This window comes from Ciconia boyciana, chromosome 1, assembly GCF_034638445.1.
Source record: "Ciconia boyciana chromosome 1, ASM3463844v1, whole genome shotgun sequence".
Classification (NCBI taxonomy): domain Eukaryota; kingdom Metazoa; phylum Chordata; class Aves; order Ciconiiformes; family Ciconiidae; genus Ciconia; species Ciconia boyciana.
This window is the reverse complement of record NC_132934.1, coordinates 159,344,067-159,365,703: the sequence shown is the minus strand read 5'-3', so window position 1 is coordinate 159,365,703 and position 21,637 is coordinate 159,344,067. Positions and strand designations below refer to the sequence as shown.

Sequence of the window (21,637 nt, the reverse complement as noted above, 5' to 3'; positions counted from 1 at the left end):
TATATACTAACACACCCCTTTACATGTATAAGCAATAGGAGCATTATTAATTGAGTTTGCATTTATGTTGTTCTTTTTTTGTGATTTTCTAGAATTTTGACTAAAAATTCCAGGAAGATTTCAGCATTCGCTCCAAGCCTAAATAAGAACACAATTCAAGATCTTGAAAATTTTGTTGAGTAATTATTCCTGGAAATAAAGTAAACTTTTTACCTGGATAATTTCAAAATCTTTTTACCTGTATTTTTACCTTATTTTTTTACCTGTATCTCTTTCAAAATATTTTTATTTTTTAGTTAATATCTTAAACAAAAAATATTTTCATTTTCACAAGTTGTCATTTTTACTTTTTGCCCTGCAGAACCATTAACCAAGCAACAAGATTTTCTAGTATTTACTACTAATTTTGCAATACTCTGGTTAAATTCCATTAATGTAGACAACAGACAATATTTATTAGGATAAGTAATGTCTTTCATTTTACCTTGTATTAAGCCCAATGAGATGTTTTAAAAAAAACCCACTTCTTTTGCTGACTCAGGTGACGTTTGAGCACAATCAACTTTCCTCTGCTCCCATTAAGACTCCGGAATTGGTGTTGTGAACAGCTACAGCATCACAACTGTTATTCATCATTCCTTTATTCAGTAATATCATAAGTTAACAGTTACACTCATGGAGTTCTTTTGTGACTTTTCACTTAAACAACCCATCAATGTTTTCTTCACATTTCCATGACTAATGCTTCATTCCACAACTCTGCCCAAGAAACTTCTACCACTGTAGGCTCACACAAAAACATGTCTACTGAAGTCATGAGGATAACAAGGTTATAGTGTGTTTATTTTTAAGACCAGGACTGCAGAACTCCATGCTATATTTCTGAGTTTGGTGTATCTACAGACAAATGTAACTGAACTTGCCTCTTCAAAGCTAACAAATTCTGTGATCTGCCAGAATAAAAGGACACTTTGTGTGAACTTTGCATCTTGTCTGCATCTGACATGGCCAGTGCCCTCACGTTTCCTATCAGGGTAATTCCAACAATTTCAAGAGAGGCTATTTTTACCTTGAGTAGTTTCAGGCAAAATTTACTAGTGAGACAGTTTTCATGTGATTGGCAGAGTTTGAAGTGAACCTACTATGATCTACTTGTCAATCATCTAATCCTAATCCTTTCTTCTGCCTCCTTCTTTCTCAATGCCATACCTGTACATCCAAAGCTGTGAGTCAGACACAGTAGTTCAGACACTATCTCACTATTCCTCACATGCCATCTATAGAGCAGTCGCCTCCATACAATAATCTTTGAAAATCAAAAATCAACTGATCTATCTTCTACTCTAATCATGTCAATTGAAGAAAAGTGGCTTTCACAGTTCTGAGTAGGATAGCACAGGGCAGGATGCTGTCAGCTGTCAAAGATGCAGTGAAATTTCTGTACGTATTAAGGGGAAATATCAATTTTATCTCTTATTCTGTTTTCAAAGGCTATTCTTCAGCCACCTTCAATGCTCAAATGAATGCTAAATGGGTGATAGAATTGCCTCAGCTGATGCTTCTGAAGTTGTCACTTCTAATGCCTGAAAGGCCAATTCCTTCATCTCCTTTGCTGCTGGTGCCAATAAATACTCGAAAATGAAGAGACAAGGGCACACTCCTGATCTTCAAATGTCAAGAAGAAAATAGTCAACTCAGTCCCTCTCACAAACAACGTAAGTGTTGAAGAAGAATATTAAATGCTGTCTCTTGCTATCATACCCTAAGCCTTAAAAGAAGTTCTCCAGAAAACAGAGGGGGGAAAAAAAGCACAAGGTATGCAGGTTGAAATTAAATATACTTTTTACTAACAGCATTCAGATGTTGAATTAAACAGAGGGATTCTCCCTGCTATACTTTGTTCAAGAAGAAGCTGAATGAGAATGATGCTTACTCTTATCCAAATCCTTCTGGTACCTACTGAAGTATAGCCCAATAGCTCCAGATCCCACTGGAATGAATGGAAAAATTCCTACCAAATCTAAAAATTATTCTATGCCATTATAAAAAGAAAAGTAATTCTTGTGAAAGTACGAAATTACAACTGCGACTGAGTTCTGAGAGAATACATTTTTCAGTTCATATCTCCCTGAGAACATCAATAATTTACAGAGACAGTGCTTCCAGATTATTTGTGATTAATTAGATTTTACTTTTTGTCTGACCAGTCTATTCTCACATTATCACAGTAACATGCCCCTTGCTCTTCCCTTGGCAGTGAACATCCAAACACCTTCTAGGATAAAGAAAAAAATACCCACAAGGATTGCAGAATATGGTTAATGACAGGCAGGTCTACTTTTTAATTAAAATTTTATAAAAATTAAACCCTTAGTTTTTTTAAATAAAGCCATACTCAGCCAATAATGTAAAACACTGGTGGGAGAAGTAGTTGCAATACTTGGCAAATAGATAAAAAAAATCTTCTACCTATTCTTAACATCTCCTAAACTACTTTTAGGAGTAGATCTTCTCATAATATTATTCTCTTCCCTGATGATCTAGACTGTGCTCAGTTTTGGCCTGTAGCCTGAATGGCAATGTGACAGGGTATAACTGCTTAGGGGACATCAGCCGCAACATGGAAGTCAGATGATGGCCAAGAGGGACATGAAAAAGAAAACATATTATGCTTTTGAAATGTTGGCTATATTTTGTTTTGTGCCTGTGGTATAAAACCCTTTCCCTATCTTTTTTAAATTCACCAGCAGCTAGGCAATTGTGCAATAAGTAAACAATTCCATGGTGAATTAGGCAATCACATCTCTTTTGTGGAAAACTCTAGGTCTTTAGCTGTGTACATCTGCAAAGTACTGGTATTTCATTTTCATGTTGAAACACTTTGTTTTCAGCTTTGCAGCCACAATCACACTAAAGATTAAGTAATATAATGTAAATGTCTGGCAATGCTAAAAAATTTTATCATCCTGTTAATAAGCCAAAGCTATCCGCAATGTGACGTGCTATTGGAAAAGGAAATCCACAGGTGCACAGAAGGAATTAAGTCTTCAGCTTTTTGTCTCACTTACTCAAAGTACGGGGTTTTCCTGCAGATCCTGCATATTAAGTCCAAGGGTTCACGTTTTGGCAGGTACTGGCATTGTTTCACTTTTTATTACAAAATGTTTAGTGACAAATATATCAGGAGAACAGAATGTAGAGAACAGTCACAACTGAATTCAAACATGATGGGGTGAGTTGTCTATTCACCCCTACTCCAGTGCTTTTAGTGCAGGAGTCAGGTTTGACTGCTGATTTTCTACAGATTTATGATTCCTTTCGAGACACCTTTGGGAGACACAGTATGTCCCCAAGGCTGTATTTGTAGTCTGCTAAAAAACAAGAATCCTTGTCAAGTCAACAGGAATCAGTCAAGAGAGCGTCTCATCTGACAGTGAACAGAGTATGTTGAATAAACATTGCAAAATAAACCTCGCCAGTTTAACCCTTGCAAGATGGATTTTTGAAAGTGCTCAGTTATGCCAACCCTGCTGCCTATGAGATCAGTAATTGTAATTAGCATCAGAATTAGGCCAACACTTGGTACTTCTGAGAATTTCAGAGCTCTCCAATATCCAGACAGTATTTCACAAATTTGAAACTGTAACTTTTATTTGATTAAAGATGCATGCAATTACACTAAGCTATGGGCAGAAAAGGCCCCACCATTGCTAGGTGTTGTTCTGATGACACGCCACAGCTAGTGCTTGGTCAAGTAACAAGAACCTCATACGTTTCTCCTGGAGGTCTGTATCTACCTGTCTCCACCTAAAACTGCCTCTCTGGTGACTGAATAGTGTCCCAAATGAGGGAAAGATGAGAAGGCAGGAAAGAGTCACACTCTACAAAGAAAAATGTCAAAAGTAGGTTGTAAGGTCTATGATACTTGTCTAAATGAGCACATATGATCATGGACGATCCATGGAAATACCCTAGGGATTACCGTTAGGGAAAGTTGCCAGCAGAGAAAGTGGAGGATTGAAGAATTTGACATGAGAAACCAAGAGGGAGATGAAGACTTGATGTTTGCTACTACATACAAGAAGTTACTGGATGCTTGTTTTCCTAGCCAGTTTTGTATAGACACCTAAAAATCAGTCCTAACATGTTCATTTACCTTGTAAGTAAACTCTAATCAGCAAATTGTTAACTACAAATCTAGCTAAAGGGAAAAAAAGTGGTCTCAAGTTATCCTTTCAAAGAGGTTTAGTCCCACGGGAATGAGAAGGCTTCAGAGATGATCCCAGTTGTTTATGTGGAAGTATTCACCCACAGACTGTCACAGCCCTGCAAAGACACACGCCACATCTAGTCCCTGGCCACAGAAAATCCGACCGGGGAAAGCTGGTGGAAGCAACCCCCGTTCCCCCCCCAGCACACACACATAAGGCAGGGGGTCATGAACACACCAGGGCAGCTCCCAGATTAATAGGCTCTGCCAACAAGCAAGAGGCCAGGGTAAGGGGTCATTAGTCAGGACGTGCAGAATCAGCATTTCTATGGGCCTGCCCAGATGGTCAAGTTTCCATGCAGGATCCAGCCCACGGCTAAAGCTGCCTCACCAAGGAGGAAGAAACTGAAACATCCCAGATTTTTCCACAGGGGCACTTGACATATGGGAAGATTACAGGGGATATGTATTTATCACTGACCATCATTCACTAATCTTAGCTACACACTTGCCTATTCAAGTGAAAAAATGAATATGCTGCAACAAGAAAATAAATGTGTATAATAGCAAAGTAAAACGAGACCAAAAAAAAATCAAGAATAATATGAAACCTGTTTTGCTCCAAAAATGCAATGGATATTATGTATAAATCAATCATTAACATATATAACACTAATGCAGAAGATATCTATGGCTACTGCATTGCAAATAACGCTTTCATTTTACAACAGTGGTGAAGACTGCTGTGGCTTTTTTCAACATTCAGCATTTATAGAAACATATCTTTTATACAAATCCCTATTGTGTAGAGTTGCACACTACAATAACAAGTTAAATATACCATCCTTCCTTTGCAGCTCAATCTTAAGGACCACACATTATACAGAATTGTGTTGCAAAGGTACAATGATAAATTAATACTCACATACTTGAGCCCACATCATCTTATTATAGGATATGTAGGGTGCCTTACCAAGGTCCCTGAAGGTATAGGATGCTTGCATAATTTTCTTTAATTACATAGGTAAATACAACGTTTTCCTCTTTTATGTTAATATTATGGGATATAAATTGAATATTCTGATCCAGTTAGTTAAAAGTTTTAGAGAAATTATTAAAAATTAACAAAATATGCATTTCACTATCTTATTTCTGCAAGATAATACTGAACTTTTCTTGCATAATGAAAGCACATTTTTGCCTGACTAAAGCCATTCTTCAGCCCACCAGAATTTTTTTTTTAAAACAGACCTTATATTTAAAAGCTCATAGTTCATTTCTGTTCATCTATCTTGGTATCTAGCCATATATCTTTTGGAAATAGCCCTGAATAACATTAACTATGCAGCTAGAGCAGTGATAGACAGCACCATGTGTCTAATTGTTGTTCTACTCCACACAGTTAATTTTTGTTTCTTACCTAGAAATCTTGAAGAGGCAGTGAGAAGTCTTCTTCACATCATAAGAACCAAATTTATTATGAAAGGGATTTAAACTTACCATAAAATCCATCTACAGTTGTCAATATTTTGAATATTCATTAACCAATAATGGAAAGAAGTAGTAGGGGTTTGTTTTGGAAACAACTTTTTGATAATTCTCTAAAATTTGAGATATTTGAAATCTTTGGTAGCTACTCTTCATACTTTGATGCAATGAATGAGTAAGATTAAATAGTAATGAATAGAAAATTAGAAATTTCAAACGTGACCCTTTTGCTTGTACAGTGACAATTACCAGGGAAGTAAAAGAATAGAAGACAGGGGGGTATTGGAAGACTATACAATAGACAGTGAGACAGCATTCAACACTTAGGATTACAGACAACCCCAAATGTCTAAGAACAAACAAGTTGAGAATAAAGAAACATTCAGAAAAGTGTAGTTGCATTTATGCAACAAAACAAACATTGGCCAAAAATACAGGGAGGTTGCCATGAGAGACAGAATTGCCAAAAGCAGAAATTTGACAGACTAGATTAAGCTGGTGGTCCATCAAGCCTGTGCTCAGCCTTTGGCTGTGACCATTGCACAATAGTTCAGAGGCAAACCTCCTTCAGTGCATCTACAGTAAGCGATGCCATCTATGGAGGAAAACATTTCTTTTGATCCCTGTGGCAATCATTTTACTTCCTGAAGCATGAGATTAGATTACCTCATTTTAGCATACCTACCTACAGTTACTATTCCTTGTTGTACCATTATTAGCTGAAAAATATCCAACTGCAGCTGCTGACTCTGTGATCTTCCATGCTTTGACAAGAAGTTTGGAAGAGCAGCTTTTTAACCTTGATGCATTTATGTACATTTCTGTAATCTTAGGGAAAGAGAACACATATATCAAGAGATTTTCTGCATGTGCATATGAGAGATAAGCGTGGGAAAGGAAAAGAAATATTTTAAGCAAATACGAAAGTGTTTCTTATAGATAAAAAATTTCAACTAAGTCCTGTCAAGGATACTGTGGACATTAATGAACCAAGCAGGACACACATATTTGGTTTAAGTGGCAAGAAGCATCACTGCAAGTTTTGAGTCAAATTCTGTTACTACCCCCTGTATAGCGTTTAAATGGAGGCTGAAACAGCTGCTACAGATGAAGAAGCCACACTAAAATACTGTATCTTTATAGTACTAATTATCTTTTTGTATATTCAAAGTAGCCTATTTCTTTAACTAGTATTGTTTATGAACTCTAGTTCCAATAGTAGCCATTTCTGCATGTGAAAGACTCAGAGAGGTAGTAAAAAATGCAAGCATCAGACTCAAACAATGGTGATATCATCATAAACATTTCTACAATGATGATATCATCATAGGGTTTTCTACAATTCTGTTCTGCGCAACTGTGCTATTTCTTCACTTTCTTAAATACCTGCTTATCACAGGCTCATGTCAGCCTCATTCCATTCACCTCTTTCCTTCTCACTTCTCTCCTGCCGCATCAAACTCTCATGTATCTGTGCATGCCTCCTTTTTCCCTTATCTTTTGTGTGAAAACACTGGCTTCAGCACATTCAATCAAAAAATGTACCGAAAACCTAACCAACCCACTGAAAAAAGTCATGGACTTAGTATGTATTTTATACCGCTTTTCTACTATACTCTGTAGCAGGGACATCTGGCACTATTTTGTGCAGTACAGCAGGGCTGTTATCAGTTGTTCCTTAAGTGCCACCACAGAATAAATAAATACATTAGCAATTTTCTGTATTTATTTTTGGCAGGCAACTTGAGAGACAAATTATCTACCACCAAACACAGATATAAATAAGCATAAACCATGCAGATGTTTTCCTCTTCCCTGTCAGTGTATTTCAACTACTTCTGGAACATGCTGAACTTGTTTACCTTTTGAGCAATGCAGCCCAAGTTACAGAGGAACACAGCCCTGAAACGTGCTATTTACTCCCCTCTCAAACAAACTTTTGTTATATGAAGCAAATATAGGTCACCTTCCAACCAATACCAAATTGAATAAAAGGTAACAGGCTATGCAAAGAAGGTATTAATACATAAGAAACCACTTTAGTGGTAAGCTCTTAAAATTAGCTGATGGAGCTTGCATAAGGTCTATGCATTTACACTCTTAAAATATCACTGTTAACATATCTAGTTTTCAAAAGTCTTTATCAGAAGCTGTGATTGTCAAATCATTAAATTCACCCATTTTCCTCTCTCCAAAGTGTGCTGGAGTAGTTCCAAGACACAGATAATGACAAGTGAACTAAGGTCCTGTCCCTGTCTTAGTAAAGTCTATGCTGGAAGATAAGAGCGTGGGAGCAGGTTGAGACCTTAAAGCATAAGTCTGACATAAGAAAGAAAAACATGTTTCCTATTGATCACAACGTTATTAAAGGAGCCACTCCACTCTGACGTGCTTAGGTTCACAAAACCACAGATACCTCAAGAGCAACAAGATTTACCCTATTCTGTTATTCAGTATACTTCTGACTACTAGAACAAAAGCCTACCTCTTTAAAATCATAGAACAAGCTCGTATTTGTCCACATCTCTCTAAATAGATATATTCCTATTTCTACAGTACGTTGCAAGATGGGGAACAATCTCTGCCAAAACCTAGGTCAACTGCTGTTATACTGTGACAACACAAAATCAACAGCAAAATGCTGCCTCAATGTCACATTAACCTCTTTTTGATTATTCTTGTAAAAAAATATGAATTTTAAAACATGGCATTTCCTCTTTGGTTTTGCACAGTTTAAACTTCCTTCTGTCCTGTTTATTATAAGTTTTTATGCACCTTTGAACCTTCAAAGTACTGCACACGCTAAGCATTGTTATTCCAAAGCACAAAGAGAGGCTCCATGAAAAGCTACCAGAAACTTGTTTTTCATTTTACTTTGATTTAGATACTAGAAATACAGATTACTTCAGTTCTCACTCTTTTGCAGGTCTATGCTCCTATCTTCTTCCTTAAGGCTAAATATTGTTCTCCTCAGGTCAGTTATGTGGGCTTAAAGAAGTGGTGGAAATACCACCACTGGGAAGCTGCTGAAATGTCAGCAGAAACCCTCAAAGGTTTTTCTTTCAGGTGAGCGTTGCCAGAGTGATATAACAAATACAATTCTCAGTAACAGATATTGATGTTTTCTCTCATTCATGAAGGCTGTGACACAGACTGACATCTTACTGCCACAGAAACATTATCCAACCAACACCCTTCCAAGACCCTCGACACCGCATACCATGGCAGATCAAACACAAACCCCCATCTTACAAGATGGTTATTCTGGAAAGCGAGTAGTGTGCCATCCCTAATTCTGAAATACTTTATAAAAAGTTGGTAAGACCTCAAGGAAACACACACTCAGTCACCTTTTAAAGCATCTCTGTAGTTCACCAGCCTTACTAAGAAACCATGCAGTGGATTGCTATGACTTTAATATCTGCTGCTGACAATGTCACAGGCGTACTCTTCACTTTCTGGTTTCATCCACATCTCAGGTCTCAGTGAAAACTGGCAGAAGAAATGGTTAAAAAGGTAACACAAAGAAGAAAGCACAAGCAGATAAAGGTGTTTCAGAGTTTGGAATTTCTTCCTTTCTACATTTTAGTTTTTCCCTTTTCTTTTACTCTGGTAGCCACCAAATGTTGGTAACACCCTGTTAGACTGCTCCTAGGATGAAAAAAAAACCCAGTAGCCCTTCCAAACCCTCCCAGATACATCAAGTAATCCTTGAGAGAAATTGAAGGTTATAACCCAAGAAGACTTTCATATCCTCACCTTAGGAAAATAGGAATCATGAAATGGACTAACATATTATAAGTTTTACCTCTGAGTTCATCCTGTTATGATAGCAGAAAATCCTAGAAGCAAAACAAGAAGCTGCAGGTCCCCTGAAAGTTGAACTAATGAACCTTTTGCAAAGTGAGTTGACCAAAATTAGCATCAAAACCAACAAAAGCTTCTGCCATGTACTGCACTGCCATCTTCCTGCTGCAGGCAATACCTGTTCCCCATGGAGAAACCCTGTGGCTGTGCTTGTTTTTTCAGTGCATGGAGCCAGTTCCACACCTTTTGATTTTGACAGGATCAAGCCTGGAAATAAAATCTTATCTTGCCTACCCTTTCCAAAGGCGAGATAGGAGTAAGGTGTGTTTTTGGACTTTAACAAATAAAGTCCATAACTATTATGTCAAAAATCTTGCTAGTAACTGAGATGGGTCTTTGCAGAAAAATCCAGCTTCTCCAACTAGCTTTCACAGTGATGAAGTCAGTCATAAATACTGAATTATTCACAGTTCATTAATCCATCTAAAATAAATTTCAACTCCATTTTATAATTCTCATTGCTCACTAACACACACCTAGAATTGGGAAGCTGTCACTAAATAAATATATCCTAATTATGAGTGGATATATATGGATATACATAGATAAGTATAGGTATACATACACACGGAAATAAAGTTGGATGCAATACACCAAAACTTAAAAAAAGGTGAGCTTAATGGATAGTCTTTAAGTGGTCTAACCCTTGAAAGTGCAAGGAAAAAATCTGAACATGAAAAGGCTCTTGTTCTCATATTTATATGCTAGAAAATAATGAATCATGGTATTACAATAATTACTTTAAAGGCATTGAAAAATAAGGTTATAATTTTTGAGAAGTATTTTCTCGCAGGAATTCTGCAAAGCTGTATCAAACTCCAAAGATTTTGCTTCTCCTTTATTTGACAAGGCTTTGATGGTGTGTGTTAGGGACCCTGACTCAATCAATCCCCAAAGGACAGAATACAAATCTCAAGTGCTGTGGCAGGCAAAATAGGTATGAAAAGCTCTTGAGACTGACTTTCCTACACAATTTGCTGTCCTTCTATTTCTAAGAAAGAAATACTACTGTAACACTGTCCTGTGATATTTCTGCACTTCTTTCCTAGTTCTAATTCTGTGAATTAGTTGAAAAAATCTTAAATATGGCAGAATAAAATAAAAAAACCCAAGATACCCAAACTGACACAACCATTTAAAAAAAGATTTTTTAAAAAAAACAAAGAAAGAAAACAATGCAAATCTGCATTTGATAATCTATATGTAAAACTGATCTGTCACTGTACCTTCATTTTCCTCTTACTGAATACTTCATATCAGAAAGAGCAGGATCACACATAATACCTTTCCTGTCAGTGCTGTTGCTTAATCATGACTTAAGTCATGATGACTTAATGACTTAAGTCAACATCATGTGAAGCTTATGATAAAAATAATTGAGTTGGGACCTTCAGTCTCTGAAGAGAGGCATCAACACGTAGGATATTCTTATAAGCTATGGGTTTCATATACCGTGAATGGAAAAAGGGACACTGAGGTATTCTGCAGAGAAGGACTATACAGGACTTCAGTCTCAACTTAGACTATAAATGTCACTCTATAGTGCATGCTTCCATTTTTTTAAAACGTTTATAAGAAATCGGTAATATATCTAAATATATGTAAATTTTAACTAGCATGCCCATTATGTGGCACTTTTTTTCAATGATGACAGTTGGCATACGAAACTTAGAAAACTTTTTTCTCCCATCCTCCTCTGAATAGCCAAGGGAAAAACATATGTGACATGTAATACAGAACTTCTGCATTGCAGGTGCAACAGATACACAACCATGACAGAGAGTCAAAAAAATCCCCCAACGAGACAGTAATAGAAAGTGATTGGTTAAAAATATTTTTCTACAAATGACAGTATTTAAAATATTCTGCACGCAGTATTTCTTCATCTTGATCCTCAGGGAGAAGACAGACTTCTCTCTGATGCTTTGTCTTCTTATTTTCAAATGCATTAGTCTCTAAGCTGAAAGCAGGCAATTGCTAAGACAAAAATGTATTGTCAATGTTTTCAATACATTAATATGAAACAATCAAACTTGTATTACAGCATTGATGTTTTGAAATTACTACCTTTAAATTTGCATTAGATTACCAAATATTACTACTTTTCAACTTGACAAAAGTGTAAGTTGAAAATCATTTTGTAGACATACCAAAACTAAAGGCTTCCACTGAGTCTTCTAATGTGTCACATCTCTTTGTCACTTAATGGGCCGCTCATCTTTCATTCTTCACACAAGGAAGAGTAAGCAGTACATTCCAAAACCACTCATTTCCTTACCTCACACAAGGTAAAGTGACAGATTGAGACACTCTCCCAAGAGATTTTTAAGTGAAATACACTCAAAACATAACAACATTCACAGAACAAAATTCAGAAGTACTTAACAAGTTGCCAATAACTACAGGAATACATGAAGTCATCAAGTCCAAAAATCTTGCCATTAGTGGCAATGAAGAATATGCAATCCTGCAAAATATTAAACACGTGGATTACATTTTCCTTATACATAATCTTTTATTTATATCCATGAGACTGATCACAACCTAAGTAATCTGTTTTGCTCAAAAAGAAGACATAGGAACAAAGCAATTCAGATTCCCACTGGCACAATAGAAATATCTTGTTGGACCTGAGCATGTTCTAAGGGTCGGGTTCACATCTATTCAAAGTTTGGATCCAGACATCTCTTCTTATCTTGCCTTGTACTTTCCACTCCTTTCCCTTCCCCAGATGACACCATTCATTTAACTTGGACCATTTCCAGAATAATACATAAACACAGTGGCTGCCAGAATTTGTTCATGTAGCGTCCCTCCCTGTGCAGAATTACCCGTCAGGAAACTGGTACATTTTCTGAAATGTATATTCCTTTCCAAAGGACTGAGAACTCACTTCAGAAACAGTGCTGGGCAAGAATGTACTCTTAACTGTACCAACACTGTAAAAAAGTACTGTTCACGCCATCATACTGAAATGAACTCCCCACATGAAGTAATGGAACTGGGAAGTCAGCAATGCATTTTCTCTAATAGCTCTAGGTTTTTTCTTGTAGTTTTCTTCCTTCTGACATCAAATATTGCATGTTTTCTTGTGATAGAATTTTTTATTTTGAACAGAAGAAAATAAATGTTTTCGATCGTACTGCTCAAGTTTCCAGCAGACATTTTATGAGGAGGAATTTTCTCTTTGTCTTGACATTGACATTCCAGATTAGTTCCATTTTTTCTTCCTAATTAGCTTTTCCAAGACAATCGTATAGTTGAAACAAACAGAATACTTTCCCTCAGGGCATCGGAAACTTAATCTGTCTAATTTCTTTTCAATGGACATTGAAAACAAAGCAGTGTATTGTAACTCAGTGGGGAATTAAGAATTATGTGACGTAAAAAATGGAAAAAGCACTATGTAAATAAATTCAACATAGACGGCAATAAAAATATAGTAATGAAAAATCCTTTAAGCCACCTTGTTAATACCTGACAGAACTGCCTGTTCATATTAAAGTCTGTTTGCCTTTCAAAGGAGGGTAAGACACTAAATTTACACAAAAATGAAGATTTTTATATTGACAACAACACACTGAGCGATTAGCATTAAATCATTTGGAATATCTTAAACAATCTGAGGACTTTCCAATCACTTTATTCAGCAGACTTCTTTGTGACTCAAAAGATTTTTTTCTACAAAGATATAGTCCATCACAGAACTCTCTATTTTCCTGATATCTGAAATTAAAAAATCAATAATGCTAAGCATACAATTACAAGATTATGGTGATAAATGGTAAGGTTATTAATGACTTTTTAGACTGAAGTTACACTTGTAAGTCTTATCAATGAAAGTAACTGTTGGAGCAGCTTTTGGATTCTGATCAACAAGTCACTAAGAAAATAATTGCAGGTCTTTATTTAAAAATTCTGGAGAATTTAATTGAAAATAATAATCTTTGTGGTGTATTGCACGCTACCAGTATAGCCTGCCAGAAAAAGAGCTCTACAGAATGTTTTTTTAGCACTGCTAACACACAGACTTTCATACATAGTACACAGTAATTTCTACTGTATCCCATTTATAGATATGATGCATACATACATGGGTACACAGGTGTGTGTACTGTATGTATACACATATATAGACATTATAGAGCTTCCTAAAAGTGAATATGCATCTCATTCCTGTGTAGATTGCAACTTCAGCTATGCCTCTTAAACAGAGTTCAGAAAGGTACTTACTGATGTGTAGAGGAAACCTTCTCCATTTAGGGCTATATACAACCCAGTCTTTACACCCTGGATAGCAACAACTCGAAGTCCCACTGGTATAAGGTTGAATAACGCTGTGAAGAAAAAACATGACCAGATATGAATATACTAAGTTTATTACAATAGTCTAATAAACATCATTAGTAAAAAGAAAGAAAACTACTCCCTGTATAGTTTTTTCTGATTTTAAAATTAAACTAATTCAGAAAATCTTGCTTCTAGTAAAGTTAATCCTTTAAAATTAAAGACTAAGTATCTATCTAGCAATAAGTCCTGCAATAGTTCAGTATGTGGCACAAGTGCTAACTAGCAAATGCAAAGCACAGCATCCTGGACTGTAATCATTTATGCAGCACTGCAGACATGAGTATCTCAGGCAATCTGAAAAGAGTCAAAGAGCCCAACAGTTCCTTCATCAATGTAGACTGATAATAAGGGTAATACTTGTGAGATATACACTGCAGAAAACATCTCTCTCTGATTCTGGCAAGTAGCTTTTTATTTTTGTAGGCATTTTTATGGTTTTGGATTAAGATGTGCTCTCATTAAAGATTGCTTTCAAGGGGTCTGTGATTTAAAATAAAAATTTTTTTTTGCTTTTGTGAATGATGTATTTGATACAAGCAGCAGTACACAGGCCTCAGGTAATGGCAGAGGCTTATCCTAGTTCAGAAAAGCACTGAAATATGTGCTTGACTCTAAATGTGCATAAATGCTATTGAGCTGAATATAGAACATGTTCAAAGACTAAAATTCTGGGGGAAAAAAAAAATTAATTAAAAAAACAGCTAATAGCAGATACCCTAGCAATAGTATATACCTCTGTAATAACAAAAACAGCCACAGCTTTGATTAGTGTCTGAAAAAGTGTGAAGAGCGGGAGTTTACCAGCCTCACCACAGAACAACAAAAGAAAAAGTGATATAAGTAGGAGACACAGACCAATTCTTTTTCTAAAAATTACGCCAGCACACACCTATACTAAGTTTACTGACTCATACTAGGAAATCAGATGCAAAGCACACATCAAACAGTCTTGGAAGAAAAGATATGGATGAGCCAGAGTTCGTGCTAAGTGTTTTTCCACTGTGGATGAGTCAAAGATTCACAAGTCCTTGGATGAAAACCAAAAGTGCAACCTGTGTGTTCAACATATGCAGTGAGGACCATGGTTCCACCAAGCCAGGTCTCAGGAACACAGTAACACCTACAGTGAGGTCCTCAAAATTTAGGAAGTACATCATAGGTGTGACCAGAAAGTGTACCCTATGAGGCTATCTGTAATCAGAATGCCTGGGGTAAAGCCCAAATGAAGAGAAAAAGGGTCATGTAATTGCGGTGGATAAGTACATTTTCTCAAGGTGTGAAAACTCCTGGTTGGTCAACAGACACAAAGCCGCAGACTGTTTATGATGAAGATGATCAAATCTTTACAATTGAGAATAAACATAAGTCAACTACTAGAATTTAAAAATAGAAGTGGATGGAAAGAACCCCTTTCCTTCAACATTGTCACACAGAAAAAGAATATGTAACATAAGATCTTTTTAGGAATGCACAAAGCCAGTATAAAGCTGGGAATTGTAGCAGAGCACTTCCTAAAGCTGTAGAAAGAAAAATATATTCAAAAGAGCTCTGGAAGAACAGAAAACAAATTTATGGGTTTATAAAGAAGAATAGAAGAGATGACATCAGACAAGAATTAGCACAAATATATAGCATTTTCATTTCTGTAGTTTCTAAAAGTTTCTGTCATGCTAGGATCTTACTGGGCTGTTCACTAGACAAACACTGGCTACAGACAAGTTTGTCTGTAGCCACTGGCTATCTCTAATCTGTACAAGATAAATGTAAACCAGTGAAATATGGCACTCACGGACAAGATATCCTAAGAGCATACAGGCTAAACACTGCATGACTTGAGGGCTTTCAAATGTTCAATATAATTTGCAAGTTAAAAAAACAATCAGCCATTACCCTCGAATGAAACAATGTCAAAACCAGCAAAACCATTGTGGGTGGTAGAGGGGGAGTCTGTCACAGCAAAACTAGGTTTCAGATAGCAGTTAAGTTTGTTTTTTTCTAGAAGAAAAGAAATTCCAGGAGGCAACCTGGATATGAGCACCATGCTAGCGGGAGGGCAGCAACAACTGAGGGGACACCAGGAAGGAAAAACAAACAACACTTCTATAAAGAAAAGAGGTGGACACAAAAGACAAGTCAGCCATGGAAAACTGCTAATGAAAAATAACTCCAAATCATAGTGGTTCAGTCAAAACTTCTGGAACGTAGATATAATTTGCTGTATTACCAATAACAATAAAGCAGCAAAGCTAGAAAAAAACCAACCACCATTGAAGGAGGATTAGAGGCCTGTAACATGGCAGTGTTTTATTCAACCTATAAAATTACTAGAGCGGTTTATAGTTGCTGGTGAATTTAGAAAGCACCGAGGAGGGCATATAGTATAACTTTTATTGCCACCAAGTTTTAATTGGAGATTGTCAGAGCTCCTGTAATTAGTCTAAGACCATAAAATTTTAGAGTGTGATCTGAAATGCTGTAATTCTGCACATACAGAATATTCAGTAACTTCCACAAAATCTTTCAGAGTTGGGTGAAACTAGGGAGGCCAGTCTACATTCAATTATTGATTGATAAATGCTCAGCAACATGCTTCATACTGAGGTCAGCAAAACATGCACCAGTAAGGCACAGCATGTGGTTTTTACATGTCCTGAAGCTGGCCAAAGGAAATTCAATTATTTCCCCCAGAACCTGGCTGTGCAGTACTCTTTACTGAACAGGACTTCTGTGCCCAATTACACATTTCAAACCTTCCTACGATTCACCTGTGCTGTCCCCCACTCCAATAAGAACCTGCCTTGAGAAAAGTAGAAAGCCTTCCAGAGTTTGCTGGCATTTCAGGTCTGCACAGCCAAAGCTATGCCCTTACCTGAGGGGGGTGTGAAAAAGAACCATGCCCCCAGCTTCCCTCTATCTTTAAGGCAATGATCCAAAACCAAAACTGAGTGGGGAGTGAGGTTCCTGAACATCTTTATGTACCTAAACCCAGCCCCGTGAGTCCACAGATGAGTTGAGAGAGGGAGCACCCTGGAACAGCCCAGGAAATATAATTCTGCCTGGTGCTCAGTGCTCCCATGCTGCACGCTTAAGTATAAAGCCTGGCAAATCCAACTGTAAATAAGACGTGGGAACATCACGGAAATCAAGTGAACCAATTGGCAAAAATGGTGCGAGTAAAACACTTTCTCCTTGTCAGCGCTGAGCCTCTGCGCGCTCCCTTAGCTCTGCTTTGTATTCCGTCTAAACCACGACGGTAAAGCAAATGGTTTCTCTTCCTTTTCCTAAGCCTGCAAGCCTAGTCCCACCACACACAAGATCAGAAAATGGGGGAGGGGGGGGGGCAGTTAAAAGGGACTACTGACATGAAAAAAGTTACTGTTTTAGGTTCCGTGGAGGGGATTTGCAGGAACAAATTTGAGTTGGATTCTAATCCTCCAAAAGTTTTAGCCAAAGTTAAAGTCCACTTTTTGATAAGTAATAACTCCTTCCTTGAGCAAAACACAAACCCACCACATTTCTTTTTCCTGTTTTCATGTACTACCATCACAGTCTATTAACTTGAAATCTGAAATGTCTGAATTAAGATATTTCCATATCCTTGTGAAAATCTATTTAGGTATGACTGACTTGTAGCTACAAGAAAATTGCCATTACAGATCACTGTTTTTCTTAAGAAGCTTGCTAGAGACCAATTGCTTAAGGCTTAAACTTGCTGTCTGTTCTCCGTGTGCACTGCCCTGGTGTCAGTTAACAAAACTTCCCACAGCACCAAATCTGCAATCAGATCAAGGCAACTATTTCTTTAATTTATTTCCATCTGCAGGCCTACAGGCAAAAATGACGACTCCACTGGAACATCTTTTAGATTGGCAATGAGTTCAGGGAGGTTGGTATTCAGAGATCTGTCCATCCATTTCTTATGGAGCAAACCCATTCTACCGGCCTGATGTTACACAAGACATCATTAAAACGTACTTTTCAGTGTGGCTGAACATGGTCTCCACTGATCCTGTCACACTGACTAAGATTATACTTATGGGAGAAACGGGCTTACCTAACTCCCAAAGGTGATGTAAATAGATGACTAAATGCCTGTGTAATTCTTTGAAGACAAACTGCAGTAAAAAACAGTGCAAAAATCAGACTGCAAATATTTCAGTTCAGTAATCCAAGTTTAACAGCATTGCAGGTGTTGTTTTTTAATCTTCATGTGCTTTATTTCTGTCTAATTATCTCCTTTACCTTACAAGGGTGCTGTGAAGATTATTTTATTAATATCTTAAAACCAAAATATGATAGTGGTAGGTACTTTAGAAAGACATTAATAAGTTAATACTTCCATATTCAATTTGGAAGATATAAATAGAGCATCAGGAGCATGCATTAAAAGATGAAAATAAAGGACTGTTAAATGGTTGCATGATTTCTTGAACAGCAACTCTACCAAGGTACCAAACGCCACGAAGGAAGTAAAGCATATTGCTGCATAATTAAGCAAGAGATGTGCACAGCACAGCCAAATCAAAGTTGCTTGGGTAATCAAAGTTAACTTAGGCATTTATCAGTTTATGAAATAAGGCTACAAATGAGTAATGCTCTTTTAATCTGTTTTAAACATGACTTTAATTTCATAAGGGGCACAAATAGCAACATTCCAGTGTTAAAGTCAGGTTTATCACCTATCAAGGAAACTATCATAATTTATGTTGAGTTTTTTCAGTGGTTGTTGGCTGAGACACACTCTTTAGGTGAATCAAAATAAACCATAGGGCTAAGAGATTCAGGGTTTCAATCTCAGAAATTAAAGAATCAGAATTGCCTGTTTCCCAAATTAATTAGTCTTCCTACTAAACCTACCGTTCATTCATGAGACAAAACTTTGAAGATAGATGAAAGCCTGAAAATGAACCATTTTGGGTGGGGAGGACAGGAGGGGAATGTAACGCTTGTTACCACAAGCACAACATGGAAATCTCTCCTATTTCTTTATAATTTCTGTGTAGTAGCTTGTTTTTCCTAATTAATAATGATGAGGCCCATGGACAACACTGAAGCAAGTTCCATTCGCACCAAGTAATGCTGAGAACTGCTGTAAAATCCAGGAAAATTAGAGCTAGAGAGGGACAGCTACGCTGAGTAGGACCTCAGTAACCAAGCCTACAGCTTTAACCACAGTCACTCGTGCTTTTACTACAAGCAAGCCACAAAAACATACCAGAAACTGTAAGGCATTAGAGGAAGGAAAAAGAGAAAACCAGCTAACACAAGAAAAGCAGCGTAATAAAGCCTCCTTCCACATATCACTGTGAGTTTGGCAAAAAAATACAGACTGCACACACAAGATGGTTTAAGCTAACAGCCTTGGTCTGGTGATGTGATTTAAGGAAACTCAGCACCATTAACCAATAGGTGCATTAATTCATACTCTGTCACAAAACATCACTAACTTGGAAAAGATATAAAAAGAAATTACAACAATGATCTGAAACCCATCAGTCTATTTAGGTTGGGTTCTAATAGCATGGCCACCAACATGAGCAGATGAAAGTATGTTCAGGGATGCAATTACAAGCAGTCACATCTTTCTTCCTTTCTCATGCAAGTGTGCAGTGATACATTAAAAATCTTGCCACCTATCTCTGCAGACTCTAGCCTTTACTCAAACTTAAGGCAAGCCAGGACAATTGCTTGCACTATAGCAGCTGACCGAAAACACTGGTAAAACTCATTTTTACTTCAGATAGAAGCAAAAAGTCACATTAAAGAGATTACCAAGAAGCTTTAAAGACAAATAAAAAATGGGTGTGAACAGAACCACTCAAATTTGAACAGACTACATCTTAATCTTACTTTGCGCTACCTCTCTATAACACAGTGATTCCAATAGTGTGTAACTTATGTTTACTGACATACATATAAAATGAGTACAAAATTATATATGCACTTGAGGGAATTTTAACTTCAAGCACTCCTGTAACTGCTTGACACAGAATAAATTGCAACAGCACAAAAAGTTGCAGCATGACTAAGCTTCAAACAGTTTCCTCGCTGAAGACAAAAAAGAAATCACTTCTCTGTCCCTCACTGCTCCCTCACTCTGGCTTCGCTGACACCCATCTACTCAGATGGTCAGTGCATGAGGAGGACTCTTTCACAGGCTTCAGGGACAGTGAATAGTGCAGAAGACAGGTGGAAGGCTGGCAGAGATGCACACCCTTCAGCAGTCTGTATTTCCTCCATTTTTATGAAACACACTTCAAATGGAAGTCATCCTCACTATCAAGGTAAGCATACTATCTGTCCTATTGACAGCTAATATCTGTCCATCCCTTCACCCACTGAGCACATTAAATAGGCAGCCTGCAAGCTCCATGGTCAGAAACAGGATTTTCCCCCTCTGGCAGCTGCCAAAACTTATTTACCGGCAAGCCTCAGACAGAAATTATCATGATAAGGAGCTCACAAAATAAAAGATCAAAATGTTAGGAATTCTATCCATGAGAAAAATATTGTTTTAAAGTAAAAGAGAAAAGGAAGAACAAAATATGCTGCAATAAAGAAAAGCAATAGGAAACAAAAAGTTCAAAAGGAAATGGAAGGAAATGGAGTGGAAAGGGAAAAGAACTGAGGAGAAAAACTGACAGCACAAAAGAAACAGACACATATTCATATATTCATGAATATACCAAGTGGATCAATCTTTTCAGCTCTTAATATAGCGTTGATACATATATACTAGTGAAATTTGAGGTGGAGATTGTATGCTTTCCTGCCAAACACATTAATTTTACATCCTCATGGTCTAAACTGTCTTTACTAAACAATATTGTAAAATTGGACTAGTGAAGAAACAAATCATGAATCACACCAGTTAAAGACAGAAAAAAACCCCCTTTATGGAAAAAACTTGTTTTAGCCTGAAAATCATGTTGAAGTAAAACACAATATTATCTAACAGTATTTATCCAAAATACTCAATATTGCTATCTGGTATTTGGTTGAGTTTGGACAAGTTCTATATTTCAGAATATTTATAACAGAATATTCATAATATTCATTCTGTATTTTGGAACAACAAGAATAAGAAAGGTGGGCAGACAGATGGAAATCCAGAAAGGCAGGGAAGAGGGGAGAGAAAGGAAAAATGACATAGTAAGCAAAAAAAGGAAGATTTGTAAAGCTGACAACAGCGAAAAGAGGAAAGTAAGGCACTATGGTCTAGTTTTGCGAAGATCCAAAATCCATAGAGTTCTAAGATTAAAAAAAAACAACCCAGAAATAACATTAAAACATTCTAAAATTGTTGCAGTCATACACACCTCCTCACTGAAGCTGAAAACAAGAGAGATGGGCACAGAGAGAAGGAGAGGGGAAGAAAGATACACATTCACACTCTAAGACACATTTCTCGGACCTCATACAGGCAAAGCTTCCGTAAAAAGCAATAATGATCTTGTCTGTACAAGGTCTTAGTATCTAGTCCAGTACAGAAGTGGGCGTGAGAGATGGACACACTGAGGAAGAGAAGAAACAAGGAACGGGGCGGGGGGGGAACTACTTGGAAAACAAGCAGAGAAATACACATCAACATAGATTAATCAATTATTTTTCTCCATTCTAAAAAAAAAAAAAATAGAACAATAAAAGATGGTCATGCTATCTGTTGATGAAATGTGTTAAAAATGACAGACATGCATTAACAGATAAAACAGGAAGCTAACC

The 21,637-nt window shown here is 37.0% G+C and overlaps 1 protein-coding gene across 4 annotated transcripts in view; it reads right to left on the bottom strand.

Annotated features, from left to right (window-relative positions):
• Nucleotides 1–21,637, bottom strand: part of FGF14 (fibroblast growth factor 14) — a 411,580-nt gene that overhangs the window by 81,836 nt on the left and 308,107 nt on the right. For all 4 annotated transcript variants that reach the window (XM_072853684.1, XM_072853700.1, XM_072853693.1 and 1 more), the window contains one exon: nt 13,799–13,902. In XM_072853684.1, coding sequence (XP_072709785.1) covers nt 13,799–13,902 — 104 coding nt within the window. The remainder of the gene's footprint in view (nt 1–13,798; nt 13,903–21,637) is intronic.